The 25,234-nt window shown below is 35.6% G+C and overlaps 2 protein-coding genes across 3 annotated transcripts; both read right to left on the bottom strand.

Moving 5' to 3' along the window:
- Window positions 1–698: 698 nt before the first annotated feature.
- Window positions 699–7,005, bottom strand: LOC129892833 (V-type proton ATPase subunit e1-like). 2 transcript variants are annotated; one of them, XM_055968374.1, is made up of 4 exons: window positions 6,861–7,005; window positions 6,541–6,675; window positions 5,839–5,886; window positions 699–1,044 (listed from the first exon to the last, which is right to left on the bottom strand). In XM_055968374.1, the coding sequence occupies exons 2-4, from the start codon at window positions 6,636–6,638 to the stop codon at window positions 978–980; spliced, it is 213 nt and encodes a 70-aa protein (XP_055824349.1). In that variant the 5' UTR covers window positions 6,639–6,675; window positions 6,861–7,005; the 3' UTR covers window positions 699–977. The 2 variants fall into 2 exon arrangements, with proteins under 2 accessions (XP_055824349.1, XP_055824350.1); XM_055968375.1 differs by having other exon boundaries at window positions 6,817–6,889.
- Window positions 7,006–8,407: 1,402 nt separating this feature from the next.
- Window positions 8,408–23,081, bottom strand: LOC129891838 (DNA topoisomerase 1 alpha-like). Its single transcript, XM_055967319.1, has 16 exons — window positions 22,919–23,081; window positions 20,800–21,951; window positions 20,521–20,715; window positions 19,227–19,307; window positions 13,920–13,979; window positions 13,694–13,788; window positions 13,379–13,535; window positions 13,146–13,271; window positions 12,657–12,737; window positions 12,447–12,537; window positions 12,230–12,363; window positions 9,561–9,629; window positions 9,383–9,472; window positions 9,091–9,194; window positions 8,843–9,011; window positions 8,408–8,736 (listed from the first exon to the last, which is right to left on the bottom strand). Exons 2-16 carry the CDS (start codon window positions 21,907–21,909, stop codon window positions 8,668–8,670), a joined length of 2,631 nt encoding a protein of 876 aa, XP_055823294.1. The 5' UTR covers window positions 21,910–21,951; window positions 22,919–23,081; the 3' UTR covers window positions 8,408–8,667.
- Window positions 23,082–25,234: the final 2,153 nt, after the last annotated feature.

The following is a 25,234-nucleotide window of genomic DNA, read 5'->3' as shown; positions in this document are numbered from 1 at the left end:
TTTTTTTTTACGTTCTGAATAGACCAATTAAATAGAGACTTAAATGTGACCAAGGTGATTGCAAAGCGTAGGGTTAGAAGGTTGTTAACATGTTCAATCTAAAGACTTTTCATTAACATTGTTCGATCTGTAGATGATGCTTCCTCCACCACTATTTTAAGTGTTGTGACTAGGTAATAATTTCTTAACCTCTTTATTTTCTTGCTATAAAGTGGGTCACCCTCTTTTTGGCTTCGGCCAAAAGATTTTTTCTTCAGAAAAAATGTATGTTGGGATCGACGATTCAGAAAAAATGTATGTTTCTACAGCTAGTTTGTTCCCTATCAAACGCAAAACAATTCTCAAGGCCTGGGGCAGATCATGTGTTACAATACCGAGTTTATTTGAACCCAAAAATTAAATCAATAAAGTTTAATCTTAGATCCGCCACTGCTTAGATCTCAAACCGAGACCTCTCACAATCTTTAGTGGTATCAATTGTAGTGCTTCTCTTGAACACAAAAATCTCTAGACAATTATTTTCTACATAGGATGTTTCATTTGCAATCGGTAGTTAAAAAAAACGTTCATATCAGGAAACCATTATAACAAATCTTCAGTTATTGAAGTCCTATCTAAAACCTTGGTTTATCCAAAAGTAAAACTAATTTTCATGACTAATTGCATTATGTTAGCAATGCATAACTCATTAAAAAAAGTAATACAGAAACATACAGCCATTTCGTTATTTATCACCCTTGATCCAACACTCAGTTCAATCGAAAATACATATTCCTCGCCCTCAGCCCAGAATTGGCTGAGGATATTATAATGGTGGTTCTTAAAGAACCATTTTATAAGAGGTGAACAATATACAAATTAAATTTTCAAGGTATTCACAGCAGATGAAAAGTTTACAGAGCCTGAGAGAAGAATACTTAGGGTCCAGCAATCTCCAGTAACTATCAACACCCTCCAAAATTCGACGTACAATGCACTCACTCCCCTTCACTCAAAACTGGAACGATGAGTGGTTTCAGCTGTGCAAGATATACAATCGCCCACCTATTTTAAGAAAAAAGGAAAATAAAGGAAATGTTCATATGTTCTAATAAAACAAAAATGAATTTCATTCAAGCACTAATTTATAAATAAGACAGGTACGCTTGTGCGCGCGTGTAGGTAAACCTCAATGATTGGAAAAATATAGGGCTAAGACCTTCCAGTAAATTTGCTGCCTTCCCTAACCGGGATAACAGATGCCCAATCATAAGTTGGACAGAAAATCCGCAAGCTCAAAGATTTAGTCATTTAGATATCTGTCGGCAGCATAATAAAGCTGTATGTTTCTAAAAACCTTGTTGAGGCATTTTAAAAAGGGCAGAAGTAAAAGAAAAGACCACCGTACTTGTCAAAGTTTAATATGGGAGAGCTGTCTGTCAAGATACAACAAAGAGCTATTATATATCATTATAGTTCTAGACCGAGGAGTTGACCAAATTTGGAAGTAAGACAATTACCGCACTGTTAAAGTCAGTTGCCCGGCCGGATGCTGCATTAGGAGTCTGAAAAGTTATACTTGGGATTTCTAGACTCTACACTACTTGACGTTCACTCTTTTCTCAGCTGTTCAGACAGTAATCACAGCCCCTGAACAGAATTAAAATCTCAATGGCTTATAGATCTAAATTGGATATCAAATTACCTAGACAAACTTTCTCGTCACCACGAGTTCTATGATCCCCTCAGGCTATGTGCACTAAGATACAACTCAATGGGAGAGCAACACCAAAGCATTTCATTATCCACCAATGGCTATGTAAAATGACACGAAAATGTAGCTTCTTAAAGAATATTGACTCCTAATTATCTTCAGGATTAATGAAAACTATCATATTATGTACCTGGCTGCTAACATAGAAAGCCCCTAATTATGAGATTACCCAACCATTTGAGAGGGTTTCCTTTGGAAAGATTAGCAGAATATATTGATAGATGGACAGGATTTTTCCCCCAATACAAGTGAATCAATCAGAGTGAAGGCCTTAATATTTGCCAACAGTGGTATTCTTCAGATTCCTTTGGCAAGAATTCACAAGATGAAGCTGTGCTATTCGCGAAAGGAAATTACTACAGAAAAAACTTAGATTTGATGAAGCAATTAGAAAAATTATAGAAGCGAAGGAAGAAGACAAAGAAGTTGGATTCAAGTTGTTCAGAACTCAGAAGATTCGGACCTAAAAGAGATTGAACAACTTAAAGCAAAGGTGGGGAAAGTGAGACAAAAGTCAAAACCACATTTTTTAGAAATTCACTAATACATCTGGTTCACAAGCCTCTAGTTAGATGGAATTTGCTATTCTAATCATACTATTTGCATTTCCTTCTTCCTTCCTGAGACAACTATCAAGGGAAGAAAGTTCCGAGCTTCAAATTGTGTTTTAAGTTTCTAATCAAACTTTTTCTTCATGATGATAGTGTCTAGGCCAATTGGCACACACCTTGACTAATTCACTTTTGCAACCTGTTACAACCTACAAGCACATGTGTTGGGTAAACATGCCACCATGGCTAACAAGATAGACTCAAGGAGTGTTCCAACTGAGATTGAACACTTGTACCTCTACAATCCAACCATCCCCTTGGAGACAGCTGCTAATCAAACTTATGTCACTCTCTTTATAATATGATTATGTAAAAATTATCAATAAGTTAAAGATAAGACGAACTTTGAAATTGAACCGTGAATATTTAGAGAGTAGATTAAATATCCTATCGGAGATAATTATTCACAATGTGTTAAAACATCCTGATCATATCAGAAATTTGACCATAAAAGTCATATTACGTCAAATAGACTATGTCGGAAGGATTTTTTATGTTTGCAGTTAAACCTGATTCGGCTTTTCCTATTTGAAAGTAAATTTTCAAGTAATTTTCTTTATGAGTCCACCAGAAAACTTGTGGAGTATTTCATGTGATAAAAGTTGAATGAGTAATTTCATAAATTTAAATTGTTAGTTCAATTTGATGCATGCTTGCACTTCAAACCTAGTGGCCTATTAGGTAACAAGAAGATGAGCTCCCTTAGTTTACTGACTCTACTCTCCTTGAATTATTACAACACATTGCTAAGAGAAATCATTTTCTAACATGAGAAAGGTTTTATTGATCCTTTTTCCCTGCTTCACATTGTCTTATTTGGTTACTTTACAAGTAAATAAATTCATGGGAAATTATACATCAGTTCTCGAGTCTTCTATTTTTTCAACCTTTCCACAGCATCTTAACATCAAAAATCCAGCACCCCTGAATCTTCTTGAAATATTGCATTCTCTATCTCAATTCTAGAAGTCTCTTCTTAGTCAAGAAAATGTAATCAAGGTATCTATTAATTTTCTTCCAACTGAGCCTTAGCTCAAGTTGGACATTGTTCACTTGGTATATATCATCTGCTCTCTCCCTCTCTCTCTCTCTCACTGTTGTTTGGTTTACGCTGATTAAGTTTTTAACTGTTAAATGTTACAGGTCTGCTGGAGCTTTTAGGAAAAACTTAAGCAAGATGCATGCTTTAGTGTAGAAATGCACATAATGAAGAAAAAATGAAAAGCTAGAAACAATAACGATAATAATGAAACGACGATTTTATGAATAGATAATTGAAAAAAAAATTACTACGAAAATATTGAGTAGCAACCATTAATTGAGTTAACAGACATCTTAATGCAGAAGCAAACATGTACTTTAAATTTTTGGACTGAGATGAGTTTCAATGATCGACATGGACAATGAGGATTCTTATAGCCAACCCCAACTTGCTTGGGATTGAGGTATAGTTGTTGTTATTGTTGTTGTAGTGTTTCTTAAACAAATTCTAATATCCTATCCCTTATTAATAACTTCATTTTGAAACAGTATTTCTTAGAGATAAGTGTCAAAAACACACCTGAACTATTCTCTTTTTTTGAGTTTCATACCTAAACTATTGGAAGCGTGAGTTTCATATCTAAACTATTATTAGTTTGAGAAACACAATTCTCTCTTTTATTCCACTCTCATCATGGTGTGTGTACTACACTCTCTTTCATTTAAAAAAATTATCACATCACACTCCACATGGATAAAACATTCCACCTTAACAAAAATTAAATAAATTATTAAAATTAGTTAAAATTAAAGATTAAAGTATTACTATCTTCCGCTCAAAAAAATTATAAAATAAAATATAAATATTTTTCTTACCCACTCCACCACTTTCTCTCATCATACCCCCAACCCACCCACCCATGCCACCCCAATTTTTTTAGTTTTATTTTTATTTTAAAAAATTATTACTTCATCCCCCCCCCTTCCCCATCAAATAATAATTTAGATATTTTTATTTTTATTTTTTTAAGAAAAATTCTACCCCGCCCCACCTATTCGTCTGTTTTAAAAAAAAATCTCGTTTTGTGTTAGATATATACATATGATTTTAGGAAAGTATTTTTTACTTACCTCAAGACTTTTCTTAAAATAAAATTTTATTTCTGTTATATTCGATATGCAAGTAGAAAAAATATTTTTCTAAAAATATATGTACATATCTAACACAAAATAAGAAAAATATAAAAAATATATATAAAGTAAGATCGGAGGGTTAGATGGGTGGGTATAATTAATTTTTTTTAAAAATAAAAATAATATGTTTTAGGAAGGAGTGGGGGAGGGGGTGAAGTATGAATTTTTAAAAAATATTATATAAAAAAAATTAAAAAAATAAAAGAACGGGGATTGTGGTGGTGGGGAGAGGTGGTGGAGTGCGTGAGCAAAATATTTTAAATTTTATTTTTTAAAAAAATAATTTCTTTTTTTTTGGGATAGAAATACTTTAGTCTTTAACGTTTAACTAATATTAATAGTTTATTTAATTTTTATCAAGGTGGAATATTTTATCCATGTAGAATGCCATGTGGCAAGGTTTTTTCAGAAAATAGAGAGAGTGTATTACACACACCATTGAGGTGTGTTTCTCAAACTAATAAGTGATAGTTTAGGTATGAAACTCACTCTTCCAACTAAACGGTATGAAACTCAAAGAAAGGAGATAGTTTAGGTATGTTTTTGACACTTATCTCTATTTCTTCATAATATTGTGTTCATCTGCAATGTCTTGTTTTGTTGATTAAGACGTCATTTTTCTGTTATATTTGCCTTTAGGTGTTGTCCTCTTCAAGCTAAAGCCAAGAGTCACACAAATTCACCTAATTTTTTATAAAACTGCTGGTCGATTAAATTTGCTGAGCTGCACAACCTAATATCCTCTTATCTTCCCTAAAATACAACCTAAGAAATCCAAAGTCCTAGTTTGTATTGTGCCTAACTCTAGAAATTACCATGCCTTGTTCTATGAGAGACTCAGGTGAATCTTCAGCCAAAGCTAAGACTAAAGTGATAACTTCATTCTTCTAGAAAAGAATCAGTTAACCATGCTTCATATTATGATCCATTGGATTAGACATATTTCAATGAGTTAGAAACAAATTGTCTTTGACATGCTTCGCTGATTGCTAGATTTGGAAAGCTTTTAGCATTAGTGACAGATCAGTGGTTCAGATAATTTTTTTAGATTTGGAAAGCTTTTAGCATTAGTGACAGATCAGTGGTTCAGATAATATTTTCTTTCTGCCCATGCTGTGGCTCGAACAAACAGTCTATTTTATCCACCCAAAGCTTTAAAGGAACAAAATGTGAAATTTCATACTCTACTTAAAGGCATCAAAACATATTCAAGTATAACAATTTCATGGAACATTACTTTAATCTGCTCTACCTGGTTTCGCAGCTGTAACAGAAAATTCAACTATGTATAACACTTACATCATCCAACAGCACACGGTCGCCGTGATAATCAATGTTAGGTGTAACCTGCATCATAAAATACAATCAATCATATTAAAGGGGAGAAAAAAGTTCAAATACTTCCACAGCATTATTTACCAAGAAGTCAATATCAAAATATCCCAAGCCATTGATGAATAAGGAAAAACTACTTTACTTATACAATTTTTTAGCCAGATACAAATAATAAATCAGTAATCTAGAATTACGATTCACCTTTTGAATTAGCAGTTCAAGAAGGTACGTATAAATTGGTAACAAAGAAATTGACAGGCAACCAAACAGCATTAGCTCAACCATTACAGATACACATATAAAACTAAAATCAGGGAACAAAGTTTAACATTCTGTTATGAGTAGTTCTAAGTAAATAGATCCATGAGGAAGAAAAAGTTGAGTATCCTCATCCTATTGAAATCTAATTGGGAAAACGTTAACAACAACATACCCAGTGTATTCCTTTTGGTAGGGTTTGGGGAGGGCAGAGAGTACACAAACTTTGCCCCTACCTCGTGAAGATAGAGAGGTTGTTTCCCAAAATCTCTCGGCTCAACTAACATATAACAAGCAGTTTAAAATTAAGACAATACAGAGGAACAAGGCATAGTAAATGATAGAGAAAGCCTAATATACCATACAGAGCAAATTGGGAAAATATTATGAAGCAAAAAAGGCACATACAGATTAGTAGAAGGCCCTCTATTGCAGCAGATTCTGGCGCACAGAGATGCAATAACCCCAATTGCAACAAAAATTAGAGTTGTCACTAGGAATCCCATTTTGCTATCGATCTAACCAACAATCTCTTCTAATTCCCTGCATTACCAAAAAAAATGTTGGATTTTGATCGGTAGCGCACCAATGCACTCTAATCAATATTCACATAATTCCGAAATTCGAAAAAATTAAATCGAAGAATCAATTTGAACATAATATATGAACTAGATGTAAATATACTGCACAAATTGATATACACGAAAACTATAGAGAGGAAGACGTACAGTTATGGAGAGAAACAGAGAGAGAAGCTGGATCCCAAAGTTGGATTGAGGTGGATCAATATGTGATCAAATTATTTAGGATAGTATTCAGAAATTTTCACTTTTCAACGGGGTAATCCAGTCATTTCAGTTCGGGATACAAAATGAATAGGCTTTGATTTTATTTGGTCCTTAATATATGGAGTAAATACAATGAAAATGGTTCTAAAATACTTCATCTTTACTTGTCCACTATATTAAAAATTAGATATTCAACAATACTTGTTTAATTTATAAAATTAAGAGATAATTTTAACTTAGTTCTTAATTTACCCTTATCATTAATTAATGGTCATTTTTCTATTACATTTTTCAAGACATTGTATTTATTATATTCAAAGGGTGATATTGTAAAATTACTCTTCTATTTATAGTTTTTTAAGAATTGTGCAAAGTCAATAGTGGACAAGTATTATTGGACGAAGGGAGTAGTAGCGATTAGTTTAATCCAAAACTCAATAACTAACACCTAATCCTTTTACAGTCAAATAAATAGAGCATGAGAAAATTACTTTTCTAACAAAAATCCCTTTCTGATCAAAGATCAATCTATGCAAGTCAGTCGCAAACAAAAAAAGTGTGTCCTTCGAGTTAGGTTGGAAGATGGTTTTTATAATCGAATTGAACGATATTAGAAGATAGTGTTGTTTTATAAAAAAATAACAATTATCTTTATTTATTTGGATTGTGATCAAATAAATCACTTACTACAATACATTAAGAATCGTTTTCATTAGCTTTAAGCATCAAATGGAACTAAAGCTAGGACCATTTTTATCATTTTCTCTATAAAATGGAGAAAACTTCACTTACGAGTTCAGGAAGTTCGAAGTAGTGTAAAGAGATATTTTAAATACTCCCTCAAAGGAGTTAAATGTAATATTTTTTTGGGCATTTCTTTCGAGGTAATTGTTTAGTAAATAACATTGTTATCTTTTGCTTCCATTTCTAAGTTTTTTCTTACTACAGATATCGTGCTCCGACATACATGTGATGAGTTTTATTGCCAATTTTTGACACTCAACTATCAATGGAAATCCCCAAACTCCTGCTTTGTTCTTTGTACTCTACTACTATCATACTGCTTGCTTTATACCTAACTAGATAGCAAAAATAAATCTAAAGGAACAAACATTTGCAAATAATAGATTGTAAGTTTTGATGTTGACACTAAACGGGAACTGTTACAACTCTAAGATCCAAATTCAAAATCTTCAAGAATCAACCCAACTACAATTACTCAGTGAAGAGTCCATGGAAATTCGGAATTTCAGCAAATGTGTTCCCTTAAGCTGGTAGACTTGGTGCAGAAAAAAAATTTATCAGAAATAATCCGTCAATGCTTAGCAGATGCATTAAACATGGATGGAACCCACTTTACCCAGAAAACTTGAAATTTCTTCCTGAAGAACATGATGGCACTTGGATCATTTTGAAACAAGTTAGAACATCTAAAGCTGAATGTAAAAGTATTCACAAGCGGAAATTAAATCTGAAAAGAGAGGCAATTAAGGAAAACTTACCCCATAAATTCAGAAGCAGCTTAAATTACAACAGGAATTTGTCAGGGGCTAGCCAGTAAACAAGTTTAAAAAATTGTCAGACAACGATCAAAGATCTCTTTCTTTTTTTCTTCTTTTTAAGTGAAAAAATAATAGAATTTTTTTTTCTATTCTCTTTCCAGAAGGGAGGGGGAAATGGAACAATTGGTATTAGGAAGGAGACGGGCTCAGAAGAGATGTCCTACACTACATCAGCCACCAAAACTTTAGAATGTGAAGGAAGGTTCAACATCCATCGCCCAGGCAAACTTTGCTAGAAGAGACTTGTTGAACATCTGCATGGATAAACAAGGATCAAAAGGCAACCACAATGCACGAGGTCAATTAGAAACTCATGGAAGTACACTTTCCCAATAAGACATTGTAAAAGAGGCATTTTACCTTTTCAATGGGAACCTCATGGCGCTTACACCATGCCACAGTGATCCTAGGATCCAGATAGTTGATTTTTGATGTTCCCAAAGCCACAGTTTTCAACTCTTCTTTCGTTTCTATTTGCCTCTCTATGTTCTCAATCTTCACATTCGTTTGATCTATTTTTTTCTGTAATCTGCAAACAATTACTCTTATATGTCAACAACTAAAACAAAGAATGGAAGAAAGGCTCGAGTTAAGGATAGCAATTGTACGCTTCAGGGGTCAAGTTCCTCTTCGTCTTGCCATCGGCGCCTTTCACTGGAGGCTTGCCCTTTTTGGCCCGAGCCAAATCTACTTTGAATTCTTCCAAAATAGCCTGATGAAAACACAATCACAATCTAAGGAAATGCAAATATTTTGGCTACAAGTCAACTGAAGGTAAAATATCATCAATAAGCAACCCTCTTCTGTTTTGATGATAAAAACTAGCCACTCACATTATAGAAACTTATCAGAAAGAAATGGAACTACAGAGAATGAAAACTGATAACAAAAAGTAATCACCTTTAACTCATCTATCTTCTCATTCAACCTTGAAATTTGTACACTGTGGGACTTCGAGACGGTACGCTGGTGATTACAAATTATTGCAACCTGCAACAAGAAATATAAACATAGTAACGGAAATTTTTATTACCAGTGTCCCAATAAGAACTAGTACAATTTTTCACGGAAGTCTTACCTCTTTATTTGCCACATTATATACCGCAACTTTATCAGCGAGCTCCCCCCCTTGCGTGAGCTTACTCAACTGCCATCAGTAGCAATGTAAATCAGCACAGGAAAAAAACAAAATTTTGTGCATTGGTAATGTGAAAGGCATAATGCGTCTCCAGTTCCAGCAAACAAGCATGGATAAGAGCATACTTCTTCAAATTCAATCAGAAGACGAGGAAAAAAAATAGACGACAGACATCTTTCCCCCAATTAAACTCACAAGTTGAGATTGAACAAATGCTCCATTGAGTTGAACATAATCTCTAATTTTGCACAAAACCAATAGCAACAACATCCATTAATTTGTGACAACCAAGAACAGTATCTATAGTTTTGTACATTTTATTAAAAGACAACATCAACAAATTTTCCAGTCTTCGGGGCTTTGATTAGTGAATTTAGCAGGACCTTGCATTGACCACAATGACTTATCCAGAAAACTTTAATTTCTAGTTCTTTAACTTCTAGTTGAAATTATCTATCATTAGACTCAAACTGAATATTTTAGTCAAACTAAGCATCCATTTATCAAAGATGAAAAACTACTCAAAAGCATACAACAACAACCAAGACTCAATTATATAAATCCTCACTATTAATTTCTCTCCAAGCAGACCTGTCTAGTTCCAACACTCAATAATGGTTTCCAACCCTATACTTTTTGCACCTTCTTGATGCCTATGAACGAATTCTCCTTACTTCATCAAAAACGAATGTGGTCCTCCAGCCCTAGAAGTACTCTGCATTTTCTACTAACATACAAAACTCCGAACTGATCAGAAAAGCTTCTAGGAATCATTGGACTGAGAAAACCAACCAGACTAAACCCTAAATCTCAACTAGTTGGTATTTCTTATATGGATTTTTGCTCTATCTTTTGCTGTTTCACACTGCATGAACTCCAAGATATTGTGGGTCTTTGAAATAACTTCCTTCCATGTGATTTTATGACTACCTCCTTTAAACACCTTCAACTATCATGATTTCGCCACTAATGACTAATGCATCCGAAGATCTACATAGAATACCATCAGACCATTTCCGACAAACTTTTATCCTCTATATATGCTATTTATACTGATTGATGAATGTGATCATTTCTGACTTATATTAATCTTTGTATAAAATCACACATTTAACATCCATTTCTGCTACACTTAACTAAAACTATTCAAAAGCAGCCACATCAAAACAACACCACCTAAATGGCTAAATCCCAAGCTAGTTCGGTCAGGCTATGTGAATTCTCACTATTCAAGTCGCCACAAGCAATTAGTTTCAATCCAATATTCAACAATGTAGGTTCTCTAGCACTAGAAATTCTCTAAAAAATAATTATAAAAGAAATGTCTTACATTTTATACTGGCATATACATTTTTAACATGACTAAAAGACTCCTACTGGCATATACAATTTTAACAAGACTTAAAGACTCCTACTGGCAAATACAATTTTAACAAGACCAAAAGACTCCTAGCAAACATTTCAGACCTAAAGAACATACCAACATGACTAAAACTTAGCAACCAACTAAGTGGTATCATCTATATGGGTTTCTTTTCCTTTCCATTATGTCCTATTATTTACTAAGTCTACACGAATTCTGAGAGATTGTAGGTTGTTCAGGACTTCTTTCAAATTTAATTCTAGGCCCACCTTGTCTTTTTTTAACACCTTCAATCACCATTGTTTCAAACCTATAAGCAGCTACATCTAGAGATTGAGACATGACAAAACCATCTCAAGCGACCCTCTTATTTTATCATGCGCTACTTGCACCTTTCTTCGAATGTGATCATTTTTAATTCTCTCTATTCTTGTATGACCACACATCCATTTAATATCTGCAACTATATTAAACCAATGCCGCAGATAGGTTGACCTTAGAGACAATTCCAATATTCACTCTCACGTAACATGGTCCATCTAACAATAGTTCTATAGAAGAACTCACATCACTCCGAAAACACTTCCCTATTTCAACCATCCTATTTAATTCTTTAAGTGACATTTTCATCGATCATCCATTCCCCTGGCAAACGAGACAACATATCTAAAAGAAAGCCAGAGAGTATCACATAGTATAGCTCATCATGTTTTCTAAGAAAACCAAGCAGGTTGTTAATTCTAAACCAAGCACAAACAACTTTAGCTTAGTGCATTATCCTACTTTAACCTAATCTAATCAAACTCATATAAGAAACATAAATGGATAAGCAGATCTCTTCTCTTAGTTATTCAACTCAGACCAACCTTCTTACAACATTTGTGCTACCTGAACAAGATGGGGAAAAAAGCAGCCTTCCCCCTTTTCTTGATCAGTAAAAGGTAACATATTATTCAAAAAGCTGCCAGACAGTTCCAATATAGAACTACAACCTTCACTCTTTTTAGGGGAAGAGGGGTAACTCTGCCTCAGATTGCTGGACCCATACCCAATGTGGAGAGAGGGTTATAGTAAGTTGACAGCCAATGTAACACTCGTCAACTTATGATGAATCTTCACAACCCTAACTAGTTCCAGTTGACAAACAGTAACTTCTTCTCTTCTTCTTTTTTTTTGTGTGTGTGGGGGCTTAGTCACGGGTAACACAGTAGTCAAACAAAACTTCTAGTCTCAGAAAGCAACTTACTTGCTGCTCCAATGTAAAAGATGCATTATATGTACGGAATACTTTTGCTGTGAGGCCTGGCATGAGTTCCTTTAGATGGGCATTAAGCTTACTCGTATCAAGCTTGTCAAAAAGATCATCACCGCCTTTTTTTCCTGAAATAAAGTGTATCCATGTATTTCATGAAGGAAAAAAAATGAAAAAAATACATTCTAGCACAAAAACAGCATTTACTAACCACTTCGGAACTGTTGAATTGCTTTAAAAACAGGCTCATACACAGCCACCTCATTTTGGTACCTGATAGAATCTTTACCAAGAAAATCGAACTGAAGAAAGCAAAGTCAATTCTATGCATTGCAACAATTGCACAAAACTAAGAACCTGTAGAGGAGTAAGTTTCCTAGAGCTCTTCCAATTTAGCTTTTGTTAAATGAAACCACAATACCTTCAAAATATTTGGAGGTACTGGCTCTACATTCTCTACTTTCAAAGTACAGCAACCAACTGTATCAGCTTCGTCGTCATCCTGCATCACATTAAAATATAACTAAGAACACTTACGCAACCTTTGCATCGTCCCATGCCTCTGCAGGCAAAATCATGGTCCTTCATAAAAAAAAATATTAAAAACTGGAACACTGATCTCTCACCTTCATTTTTTTGGATAAATTGATCTCTGCTTAATTATTTTGCTTTGTGGTTTTATTAGTGATGTGGTTTGCTAGTACCCCTTGGTAAACTTATGTCAATTGGAAAGAGAGGAGTAACATATATTGCTATAGTTCCTGCTTCTATACCACTGGAAATACTTCTGAAAGAGACATGACCTAAACCAGCATTGACAACCAGTTTTGCAATTTTTGGAGTCTTGTGTGATCTATGCTGCCCCTAGTTAAATATCTGGGAAAAAATAATAAGCTAGTGTTCCTGATACCTTCTCATTCCCTGCCCTCAGAGCTAATTTATCAATAAGATAAGTTGCAACTGCAATCTGGCGCTTCACAGGATCTTTACTTGTAAAATCTTTTGTATATGCAGATCTAATGCCTTCTATGTAATCCTGCAACCGAGAGACAGTTATAGCCACCAATCATCCATGTGCAACCAGTCACCATTTATTTAAAAAAAAAATCATTGATCAGAAGTTTGCCAACTGCTTCATTGTACCTTCAAACGCCTTGCTTTCTCATATTTCTCCTTATCGCTTTGCCCTTTCAAGGAACTACTGGCTGCCAGGAAAACATATTTGAATTCTCTTGGATTAATAGGGTCATTCCAGAAAGCTAACCATGTTACTGTGTTATCATGCCTTACTTCCTTCCATCTGCCAAGCCAACAAGGGGAAGAAAAATAAATGAAGGTGAAACTCTAGCTTTCTACCTTGTATATGGTGCAAAGAGCATATTTCTTACTTCCTTTACCACCCTCCAAAAGATAAGACTATTCTTCCAAAAGGATAACAGGAGAGAGAACGAAAAGAACCTTTGGCCAGGGATGGGGCACTCCGGTATTGGAACACCCTTTCCTATATTTATTGTGATATCATTTGGCCGGATCCGTCTCTTTAGCTTTCCCATCTGTACCATTCAAAGCAACATCCATCATACCACAGTGAAAATTGAAGTACCTAAACATAAATAAATACACCATTCTGCACATAGTAGATTGTTTTTGACAGTTTAATCCAAAAAGTAAAAGGTCAACATACCTTTGGATGTTCCCCACGGCCACGGAACAATCCAGGTGGCTCAACCCGAAAGTTCCCAACCTGCACATAACTAAATGGTCAGACCATTCGCAGTTGGTTTGCAAGTTTCCTATGCTCCCTATACCATGGGCCTTTCTGATTTTAACGGTGGATACCTAATGGGGTGAAAAACGAAAAAAGAACACTATGTTGGCACATCAAACTAAAAGGAAGGAGAAGATCAAGATTGAGCGTTTAGATAATGCTAGGGGGCTCAATATCATAGGGCTAGAAAACCAAAAAAAAAAAAAAAAGGGGGGGGGGGCAAAAAGGGGATGTACTGATGGCACATGAAACAGCTCAACAATGGAAACAAAGAATCATCCAGAAAAGGACTATGAAGCAATCGGCAAAAACGTGTGAAAACAATATGTAACAATGGATAACGACTTCTTCCTTATATCAATTTATTTTTCGAAATTGTCACCTATCAACACGGCTGCAAATTCCATCCAACTCCCCATGAGCTCAAAGGTACACAAATCACTAACCAACAGAAACAAATAAAACATGCTCCACCAGACCAGAGCTAGAAGACTTCTGTTCCAGAAACAAGACTATCCTCTCTCCCCCCACACATACATATAAAAGAAGAGATATTTCTAATGTGATATCTCATTCAACAAACCATCATTCAGGTACATTCATTCTTCAGTTTGGAATTGTAAAAAAGAGGGCATGTCATTCTAGGGAAAGCCCTTTCATCCAAGTTAAAGAACCTCATTCCTTGTTCTTACTCAAGGAATGAACATTCGGACTCTTTTTGCATGTCTTTCCACTTCTCTTTTCTTTCTTAAGTGTAATCTGTGTACCTTAGCAATACATGCCAATGGGAAGGCATTCTTATTCTCTTTCTGTAATAACCCTCCAGTCATTTTCGTCCTTTCCGATATTTTGAGCGTTTAGAGCTTTGCTATAGCGATCCCAAGTCATTTATGACCTGCCGGCACTGACAGTTCAGTCACCTGATCGTTGTTTGGGTTTTATGCCCGATTCCCTGTTTTGGAGCTCTTGGAGTTTGAATGATTGACTTCGATCAAAAATCTAGAAAACGACCTCAGATCAGAATTCTGATGATTCTATCAGCTCCAGAATGGTCAAATTAGGTTAGTAGCATGGATGGCACGAGTATCGAGACAATCAGTATGAGTTTGGGGTAGTTGGCGCTTTAGTTTTTGAAATTTGGCCTAAGGTTGATTTTAGTCAACATGCTTGGTAAACACGCTCAGATTGAAATTCCGTCAGCGCGGTCAACTCCGGAATGGTCATTTTAGGCTAGAAGCATGCTCGGCTTGAGTCCCAACCCTTTCGGTGCGAGTTTGAGCAATTAGACATTTCAGCCTTTAAGCTTTAGCCTAAGATTGACTTTGGTCAACATTCTTAGAAAACGTACTCGGATTGAAATTCCATCAGCGCGGTTAGCTCCAAAATGTTGATTTTGGTCTGGAACAACCCTTCGTCGAGGCTTTCGGTCTCATTTCGAGCCTCTTTGTAGAATTGGCAAAAATGGTGCATGAGTGTAGGACCCAATTTTTTATCGAGATGACCTCGGATGGAAATTCTAAGTGCGCCGTAGAGTCCGAATGTCGTTTACAATCAGATTTCATATATGGTTTGTGTTCACAGGGTCCCAGATGAATCCGAAGCACCTAATCGAACATCAGAGCCTTAGTTGATTTTTTTGGCTTTGCTGGTGCCTAGCATTTTGTTCATTGCGATCGCGACCCTTGGCCTCACGATAGCGATGAACAAATTCTGAAAAAATCACTTTTTCTTCATCGCGATACCGATGAACAAATTTAGGCCTTTTAAGCTTAATCCCTTGCGATTTCAGATTTCTTCTCCATTGTCAAAATGCGATTGTGAGAGCTCTAGACCTCCGTTTTGGGTGATTCAAAGCCCAGCATGTTCGGGAAGTTCGTGGCGACACATTGAAATGTTCGGGGATCATCGGGGGCTCTTCGTTTGAGGTAAATTTTGCTCCAAAGGGGGCTGCCCAAGCTTAGTTAGGGCTTTAATAGTGTTTTTAATTGTTGGGTTGATTTAGGACGTTTTGAGCATTGATTTGTGCCCCATTTTGGGGTACAAGTTCAACAATGCGTTTAGAAGATTTCCATGGAGTTGTTTTCGGGAATTTCCATCGTAGGTCCCACAATCCCATTTTAGACCCAATTTTGGGTTAGTCTCTCTGAAAAATATGATTTTAGTGTAAAAACATTTGTATTGACGAGGTGATCAATATTTTGAAGCGTGGAGGCAATTGGAGTTGTTTTTGGAGCGAAAAGATATCGAAAAGTGGACTTGAAGCGCGCGTGTTCAGTTTCGAGGTAGGCTATGGTCTCCTTTCTTTTGATTGAGCTTAATTAGGTATTGTTTAGTATAAATAGCTTGTAGTTTGGATTGTATGTGACAGGTTAGGCTTGATTCCTAGATTTTTGGTTCTTTGTCCCAATGTGGACCTTAGGCTAGGTTGCCTTATGAGACTTATAGTCTAGTTGGTAAGATTAATGATTATGCCTTAGTTTTGCCTTGGTTAGCCTATTTTAGGTGGCTTGTTCGGTGTTTATGATGATTGGCGGAGTTGCGCCTTAGGATTGATTTTGGAATGAAACTTAGTTGATGTAGCCATTGTTAGCCTGAAGTTATGAGACTTAGTGTCCTTTACCATTATAACACCTATCTTGGAGCCTCGGTGTAGTGATTTCCACCCGATTAGGTTTGTGAATTACTATTGGGTCCCATTCATGGATTTAGAGCTAGAATCCTCTATATTCTCTTTTTGCCGTTTTGTGGGCTAGCTGTGTTTGAAATCTCGAGGTTGTATTCCCAGTTAGATCTGGAGGTTTTGATTGACTAGAGGAGCACCTGTTTCTCATATCCTCCTCCTTATTATCCAGTTAGGGTTGAGTTTCCTTTTGGGCCTTGTGGTTGAGTTAGAGGAGTAGATTTGAGCTTTAGGCCTTGATTAGAGGTCGATTGTATTTGTGAGCCCTGTTTGCATGCTCTAGAGGGTAAAGTGTTTGTGGTGTTATTATTGTATTTGATTGTGTGTTGTTTGGGTGCTGGTGATGGCATGCATTGCATTGGAACATTGTTTTCTCACGGATGTAGTCGACTCCAGTGCATGCATTGGTTCTTGGCATTGATTTGAGAAAGCTGGGTTGTAACCAAAACTATTTTATACTGATTTTCGAAAGGGGGTCATACTACCTTTACTACTACTATTTTCAGTGGGCTGGAGGTATCGAGGATGCGCTCATTTTATGATATTGATTCGAGGCATCGAGGATGAGCTCATTTTATGATATTAATTTGAGACATAGAGGATGCGCTCATTTTATTATATTGATTCGAGGCATCGAGGATGCGCTCATCTTATGATATTGATTCGAGACAGAGACGATGCGCTCATTTTACAGATTGAGATAAGACCTGAATTGGGATCAGGCAGGTATATAGGGGCATTCCCGAGCCCCCCATGGCGATCCCATAAAGGCACATGGGTCCTACTTCCTAGTCGGGACTAGAAGTAGATGTATATATCTTGGTATGAGGCATTTGACACAGATGGTACTACTGGTTTTTCTGCATTATTTTCATTCATATATGCATTGCCTATCACCATCATAGTTGTTTGTACCTGTCGGTAGTATGGGATGCCGTACGGGTTTACCCGATTGTGAGTGAACTTCCTGGGCACACAGGGGCTCGGGAGGTATTGACTTACTATTTGCGAACCTGTGGCGGTATAAAGGGTGGTCTCTTGTTTGAAGGTAGTTACTGCTCTTGTTCTTATTTATCCAACTTTCTATGCAAGGATTTAGTTGATACGATCCTTTGGGCCTTTATGTGACATCTATGTTTAGTTCTATTAGTAGGTTGTTGCTTAGTTTTCCTCCTTCATAGTGTGTAGTCGTGTTTAGGTCTTGGGCTGGCGCCACCAGGTACGTCCTCGATTTCCTCGTTGTTTCCTATCTTCTCTCTTTCTTATATCAGGTGTTTCTTATTGCAGGCTTCTGTATTATTCTTGTTAGTTACTTGTGATATATACTCCTTGACTACATGTTATTTATACTTGCTTTATCTTTGGAGCTCAATCGGTCGATGCCTACTGAGTGCCACTTGTTGGTACTCATACTACACTTCTACAGCCTGCAGATCATAGTACGAGTTTTCACTACTAATTAAGGTATCGTGCGGAGCAGCTCTTGAATTTTTGGAGACTTGGGTAAGCTCTTGGCCTTCGGAGTTGTCTATCTCCTTCTACTTTAGCTTGGACTAATCTTTATTTGGTATTCGAAGACAGTTTGTATTATTATTACTATTATTGTATATGTATAAATCTTGTACTCCTTCATTTAGTTTAGTAGCTCGACTACCGACTGATATCAGGTCTTGGAGGTTATTTTGTTGTATTGTTATTATCCTTCTTTTCTCATTATTATTATTATCATTATTTGGTTCTTTTCTTCCGCTTGTGATGGTCCATTGCATATGGTTCCGGACTATGGGGTTAGGCTTACCTACTGGTGGGTTAATAGTAGGTGTCATCATGATCTGAGAAATCGGGTCATGACAGAGCTGAGGAATCCTGTCTAGAATAGTCATCCCATGCAAACCAAACATCAAATAAGAGCAGGACGTATGGATCAATTCAAACAATCACTATTTTCACATCAAGGAGTAAAAAACACATCAGGCCCTACCCAAAATCTCAACAGAATTATAGAAACTGAAAATGAAATGTTCTTTGAAGGGAAATGTGACGGGAAACATTTAGGCATTCATAAAAATCTACTTTGAAACCCTGCAAACTCCATTTAAATGAAATTTAAAAAAGAACTTTATTAATAAGAAAAAGAACCTTTACTCAGAATTATACACAACACATAAAGGAAATAAAGCTCCCTAATGTTGTTTAAGATCAGTCAAGGGGAAATTATTACTGGAACAGCACCAGAGCAGAAAAATGAAACATTAAGAGAATTTTGGTTGCTTCACACCTCCAACCAAAAAAATTGTGCAAGCTGGATAAATGCATTGCTAATATAAGATGAAATTGCCAGAATAACAGCAGATGATGTTGGATAAAAAAAAAAAAATCCCCCAGAAAAAGAAGACATAAGACCTTTTTAAAGAGAAAGAAGATGTAAAACCATCTTACAATCCCATTTTGATAAATTTAAAAGATAATACGACATCATTTCTCTTAAATACCATGTGTGAAAGCAAGACAATGCTAAAAGCTAAATTTGAACAGAACCAAACCTTCTCTTTAACACCATCCACAATAGCCCACATGTATTTCTCTTCTTGCTTAAGTTTCTCTTCTCTCAATGCCTTCTTTTCCTGCAAAATAGGCAAGGCAATGTTTTAGATGAAAACCTTTAAAACATCTATGAGCTTTATGTACTTGGCTATTAGATTAACCACAAACATAGGTACCACCTTGATCAGACTGAGAAGCAAAAATGTCACAGACTTAGTAACATAATAGCCAATTCGACAAAATGTCACATATCTTTTGAGTGATCAGTCTGTGATAGTAGAAGTGGAAGACACACTAATTATTTTATTTTCAAATGTAGCAGGGGAAAACAAAACCAATATTCTGGAAAGTGCCCCCCACCCACCCACCCACGAAGAAAAAAGAATTAAAAAACAAATCAAAAGGAGAAAGGGACAAGCAGCCAGAGAAAGCAAAACTTAAGATAAACCTTTTGCCAAATGAGTCATTTTTAAGTGAGCTAGAAAACACTTACAATATCAAAATGAAGGGAACTTGGTCCCTCATAGAATTACTAATTAGATTTCTAGTAAAGGTAGTGGTCAAATCCACTTGCTATGGAAAATGAAATGCTATGATTATCCAGCATTAACATCAATGAAGAGCTATGTCACTCGGACTCATCAAAAATGTCGCCAGGTACATGTCGGATCCTTCAAAAGCAGTACATATTTGAAGGATCGGACACGCGTGCAGCAACATTATTGCAGAGTACGAGCAACATACATTAAGAAGTAGAGATTATATATATAACAATAATGTGATCGGATCTCTTGCATTTGTAAGGATGGTGTAGAATATATACTATGAAGCATAGTCTCTGCAAATCTACTCAATTAAACAAATGTAGCTAAAACATTTTAATAAGGTTGATAGAAATGCCAGTTTCATGCTTGTCAGACAAACGTATGCAACAAATGCCTACACAAAAGATCACCCGCCAAACAACGTACTACCATAAGATAAGCAAGTCATGAATCCACCACACAGGAAATCTATGCATTTCTACACTATAAGCAGAGATGTTTTTTTAGTCCAAAGGTGACTGGGATATGTTGGCCTCTACCAAGTGAGATCATACAACTGCCAAACAAATTCAGAAGTTTGTCAAAGTGAAAGACCAGAAATTAAAAGTTAACAATTCGGCAACTCATAAAGAAAGCTAACCAGCGATTAGAAGATGGAAAAGTATAAGCAAAATGAACGATGGAATAAGTCACAGAATAACTACAAATTCCCATTTTTTGTAACTTAATTATTTATTAATTCACTTACTTCTGTACTCATTTGCTTCTTCTTCTCCTTCTCCCTCTGATGCCACTCATATATTGGGGTAAAATCACACTCTTCTAACTTTTGAATGACATGGTTTTTTCCAAGTATTTTTCTCCAGTCATTCATGAAATTCTCTTTGAACTGCTGTTTAGTCAAGTACTCAGTGTCTAACATCACGGCATACATTGTTGCGACCTGCAGGCAGAAAGAAATTGCTGTACTGAGAATAAATTCACAAAGACATGAATGAGACACATACAACCAGAGACAGATTGAGACCTCTTCCTGCTCTGGAGTAAGATCCACAGGCTTTCCCTTGTAGAGCATATTAACCCCATGAGGTTTGTATGGAGGTGGAAAAATCACACCATTGTGTTCCAATGTAGTCCATTTTTGCCCTTCACCAGAGTTTGGCTGCAGTTTTGACGACCTAGAGTACTTATTTTTCATTTTCTTCTTTGTTTTCTTCATCGATGACGAAACAACTTTAGTTACTTTCTTTACAGATGACACTTTACTAGCTGAAGCAACTGCCTTTTTTAACCTCTGAGATATAGGAACGTCGTCATCGTCGTCCTCTGTCTTCTTTTCAGTTTTAACAGACGGTTGCTTGCTAGAAACAGGTGTAGATGCATCAGAAAGTCTAGGCTTTTTAACTGAAGCCTGGGCAGCAGACTTGACCTCACCAGGGGGTCTCTTACTTAAAACTGTCGCAGATGGCAAACCATTTTGACGAATCTTAGGCTTAACTTCTTCAGAATTAGAAAACTTGCTAGTGGAAGCCCCTGCAGTGGATTTCATTTGAAACCTTGATGCTAAGGGAATTTCATCATCTGAATCCTCTTTTTTGGGAGATCTAAACTTTTGAACTGATGTTGAAGTACCAGGCACTTTGTTGGCGTGAATAGATTTGCTCTTAGATAACCCAGAAGGGACCCTAGCACTCAATGGTTTATCGTCTTCAGAATCTTCAGCTTCATCATTAGGTTCAGATTTTGGTTCAACAGCTTGCTTCGACTCCTTAGGAGCAATATTGGATTGTTGATTAACATTTTTTGCCTGATTACCTGCAGAAGATGATGGCCTTGAGTTTGGTGCAGGAGATGTCCTGCTTGACGAAGGCGACGCTTTCGGACTAGTTAAAGGTGAAAATGCTGGAGAAGCCTTAGAAGAGGCAGTCGTCTTAACTTTATGAGTACTAGAGCTCTGGCCATTAGGAGAACGTACATCAGAAACTTGTCGCCCCGATCGTCCATCTTGCTTATGAGATGATGAATTTGACTGATTCTGCTTTGATGTGGTACTACTTCGTTTGAAAACTAAAGGCATGTCGTCATCATCATCAATATCTTCCATCAAATTTGTTTTGGCAAAAGCCTCTACAGTCATGACCTTTCTCTATGCTATACTGTCATATAATGCTCTCCTTATCTGTAAACGATTTTTCATAATTATAAGGCCACAAGGATTTAAATGCAATAAAAAGAAAAAAACAAAGGACGTCTAGAGAACAAAAAATGAAGTATATCATTTCAACAAGGCTGTAAGAGAAAGCCATAAGGGAGAAACGAATTTATAACCCGTACAGACAGCAAGAAAACATAAATCTAATTTCTACATCTCACAGCTAGTCCAGTTTTACAATGAGTATAGGTATTATGACCTTTCATGCCAACACAATACCAGTGTTCTTTAAAATCCAGTTCAAGTTTCTTGTAAATTTAGTTTATCTTTCTCTCTTTCCAAAGAGTAAGTTTATTTCTCATTATATGCTCTTGTTTTGTCCCTAAAGGGCATCTTTCTCTCCCTATCACACAAATACAAAAACAAGACGGGATCCGTTCGCCTCTCCATTCATTTTGTATGCAGTATGAAACATAAAATCCGCACACCAAGCTAAATGAAATTCTTTTCATGTGGAATCCAAACTTAATTTCTCCATTCTATTCCAACACAAACTATAACCCCAAATCTAGAAGCAAATTAAACAATAGGGTCCTGGTAACTGTAAGCTCAAAATATAAATATGCATAAATTTCATCTTCTATAGCCTTCGCCTTCTTTTTTAAGGATAAAAAAAATCTCATTTCTCAGATAAAATGTAACAGAAACTGATTAGCATTACACAAAGACAAATTAGTCGACTATCGCAGCTCAATGAAGCAGTTTCAGATGGTTAAAAAAAACTAATGTTAAAAGACTAGTAAGCATATAAAATTAGCTATGACAATTAACAAATCGGAACTTTAGCTTTCATTAAGCAGTGGGAAGATAAGAGATAAATCATTACAACAATTTCACATTTGAATTACATGAAAAAGGGGGATTAGGGTTTTTGTTCCACATAGACAAAATTGGGAAGATACAGAGAAGGATAGAGAAACGGAGGTGAACGTACGGAGATGAATTTCGCCGGAGAAAGAGATCGGGAGGAGGAGGAGAATGGGGATGAGGAAGTTCGTAGGCGAGGAAGAGTGTTCAATGGAAATGGCTGAAGAAATCGACACTCCAATTTCAATTCATCTTAACAGGCCAATCGGAATTTGGGTCCGAATTCGACCGCCATTCTCCGTTGCACGGCTAGGTTGGATTTGGGCTTCGTGTGACCTAGAAGGATATTGGGCCTTGGAGTCACTCGGAGCAAATCTCCATTTGTCCCTATTGTTTTCAATTTTACAAAAATTCCCTAAAAAGTTTTCATTCGTAATACAAAACATAGGCTTGTTGATACATACGAAAATCTTTCATTTAATTTTTTTTAAAAAAAAAAATGGGAATCAGTTATTAAATCCAAAAATTATGGAACATAATGGACAATCGAACTCTCTCCTATCAAAACGTAAATGATTCTTTTCAAAATAAAATTCAAAATTCGATTTGTATTCTCAAAAAGCTTCCCGAAGAGATTATTTTTCAAAAACAGAATCAAATCTAAAATTTCTTGCTGATACAAAATGAATATTGTTATTATGTTGAGGCATTCTGAAAATTGGGAGAGTGAAGTTAACTATTCGGGATAAAAGAGTGATGGAATTGTAGTTGGACAAACGATTTCATTTAACAATCTCAAATCTGCCATTGCAACAGAATTGGAGATCGACGAGAAGAAGAAAAATATCGAAATACGATACATGGTCGAAGGAAATACATCTCCAATGGTTATTAGGAACGACATGGGGTTAAGGTTGTATTTGGAGGTGAGAAAAACAGAGCCTAAAATCTCTATGTATCTACTATGCATTGGTACGTCCGACAAAAATTATGAACAGATACAATGTTTTGATGCAATTGCGGGTGAAATTATTTGTGTCGAAGGATCCGGACTTGATACACAAGCTCTTGCAGTGATTGAATCAAAAATTGGTGATTTATGCTATATTCCTGAATTAGAAACAACAAACTACATTACTGATACACAAAACACAGAGGTTAAGGAGCGCTTGTATTAGTAATGGCGAAATACAAAATTGATAATAACTTTAACTTCAAAGTTAAGTGATCTAATGTTAAAAGGTATGTAAGTATTTGTTTATACTTAATAAGATACGAAGATATGATTGTGGCGTTGCGTGTATATTGTTGACAATGATTCATGAAAAATTATTGAATTATAAAGTATAAATTACTATCAGATACTTGTATTATTCGATGCATGTATATGATATATTATAATTCGTCAAATTTTGATAATATTAAAAATCGTTAATGTGGGGTTTAGTATTTGATACATTATATAAGATATGTAGGACAGGAAAATTTAATTATGTATTGTATTAGATGTGGAGGAATGCAGACAATAAGTTTTATTAAACAACTATCACGTAAAAAGTTATGATACATTGTTAAAATTTTACGTATCTTTTTTAATGCGATTGATAAAATATTAATTTGTGCTTTAATAATGAAATTATAATATTGAATTCATTGATATATAATTGTGTTAGTGTGTTAGTATGTTTGTCAGATGGCTGTAGTTGGAATATGAAAGCATCTTGTCGAAAAAATTCAGAGATATTCAAGATTAGGTACTTCAATAGTGAACATACGTATCCATTAAGAGATTGGATGTTAACAAAGGTTCAAACTATAGATAGTTTTTTTAAGTGGTTTAACTGCTCCTAAGTTGTTCAATCATAGAAGAATTCATACTTCTAATGATATAATAAAAGATGTTAGAGCATTTTATGGGATTGAGATGGTAAGGGGCAAACACGAAGATGGTTACAAAAATATGTCCAGATACATACACATGCTCAATACTGTGTATCCAAATTCTTATATAAGGATGCACAAGACAAAAAAAAAATGTATTTGTTCATAGCATTGAGGCCCTTCATCAGATGGTTTGAGTTCTGCAAATATATAATTGTGGTTGATGGTGCACATCTTAGTGCAGCCTACAAAGGAACCCTTGTATCAGCAAGCACACTTGATGGAGCAAGTATTCTTTGTTGGTTAGAGTTATTCTTTATTGGATGAATAATTTTATTTTAAAGATTCAAATTTGATACATTTGGTTAACTATTAATTATTGATTAAAAATACAATATTATTAACGTACTTTTTTATGATTAGGATGCATAATTTCATTAGCTTATGGAGTTGTAGACACAGAAAATAATTATTTCTGGACATGTGTAACGACCCGTTAGGTCGTTTTGAGTATTAGGACTTTTTATTTCATAAATGACTCACCCCGTAAATTTTAATGGGT

Source organism: Solanum dulcamara, chromosome 6, assembly GCF_947179165.1.
Source record: "Solanum dulcamara chromosome 6, daSolDulc1.2, whole genome shotgun sequence".
In the NCBI taxonomy this organism is placed as follows: domain Eukaryota; kingdom Viridiplantae; phylum Streptophyta; class Magnoliopsida; order Solanales; family Solanaceae; genus Solanum; species Solanum dulcamara.
The sequence above is the reverse complement of the archived record's forward strand: the minus strand, read 5'-3'. Positions and strand labels throughout refer to the sequence as shown.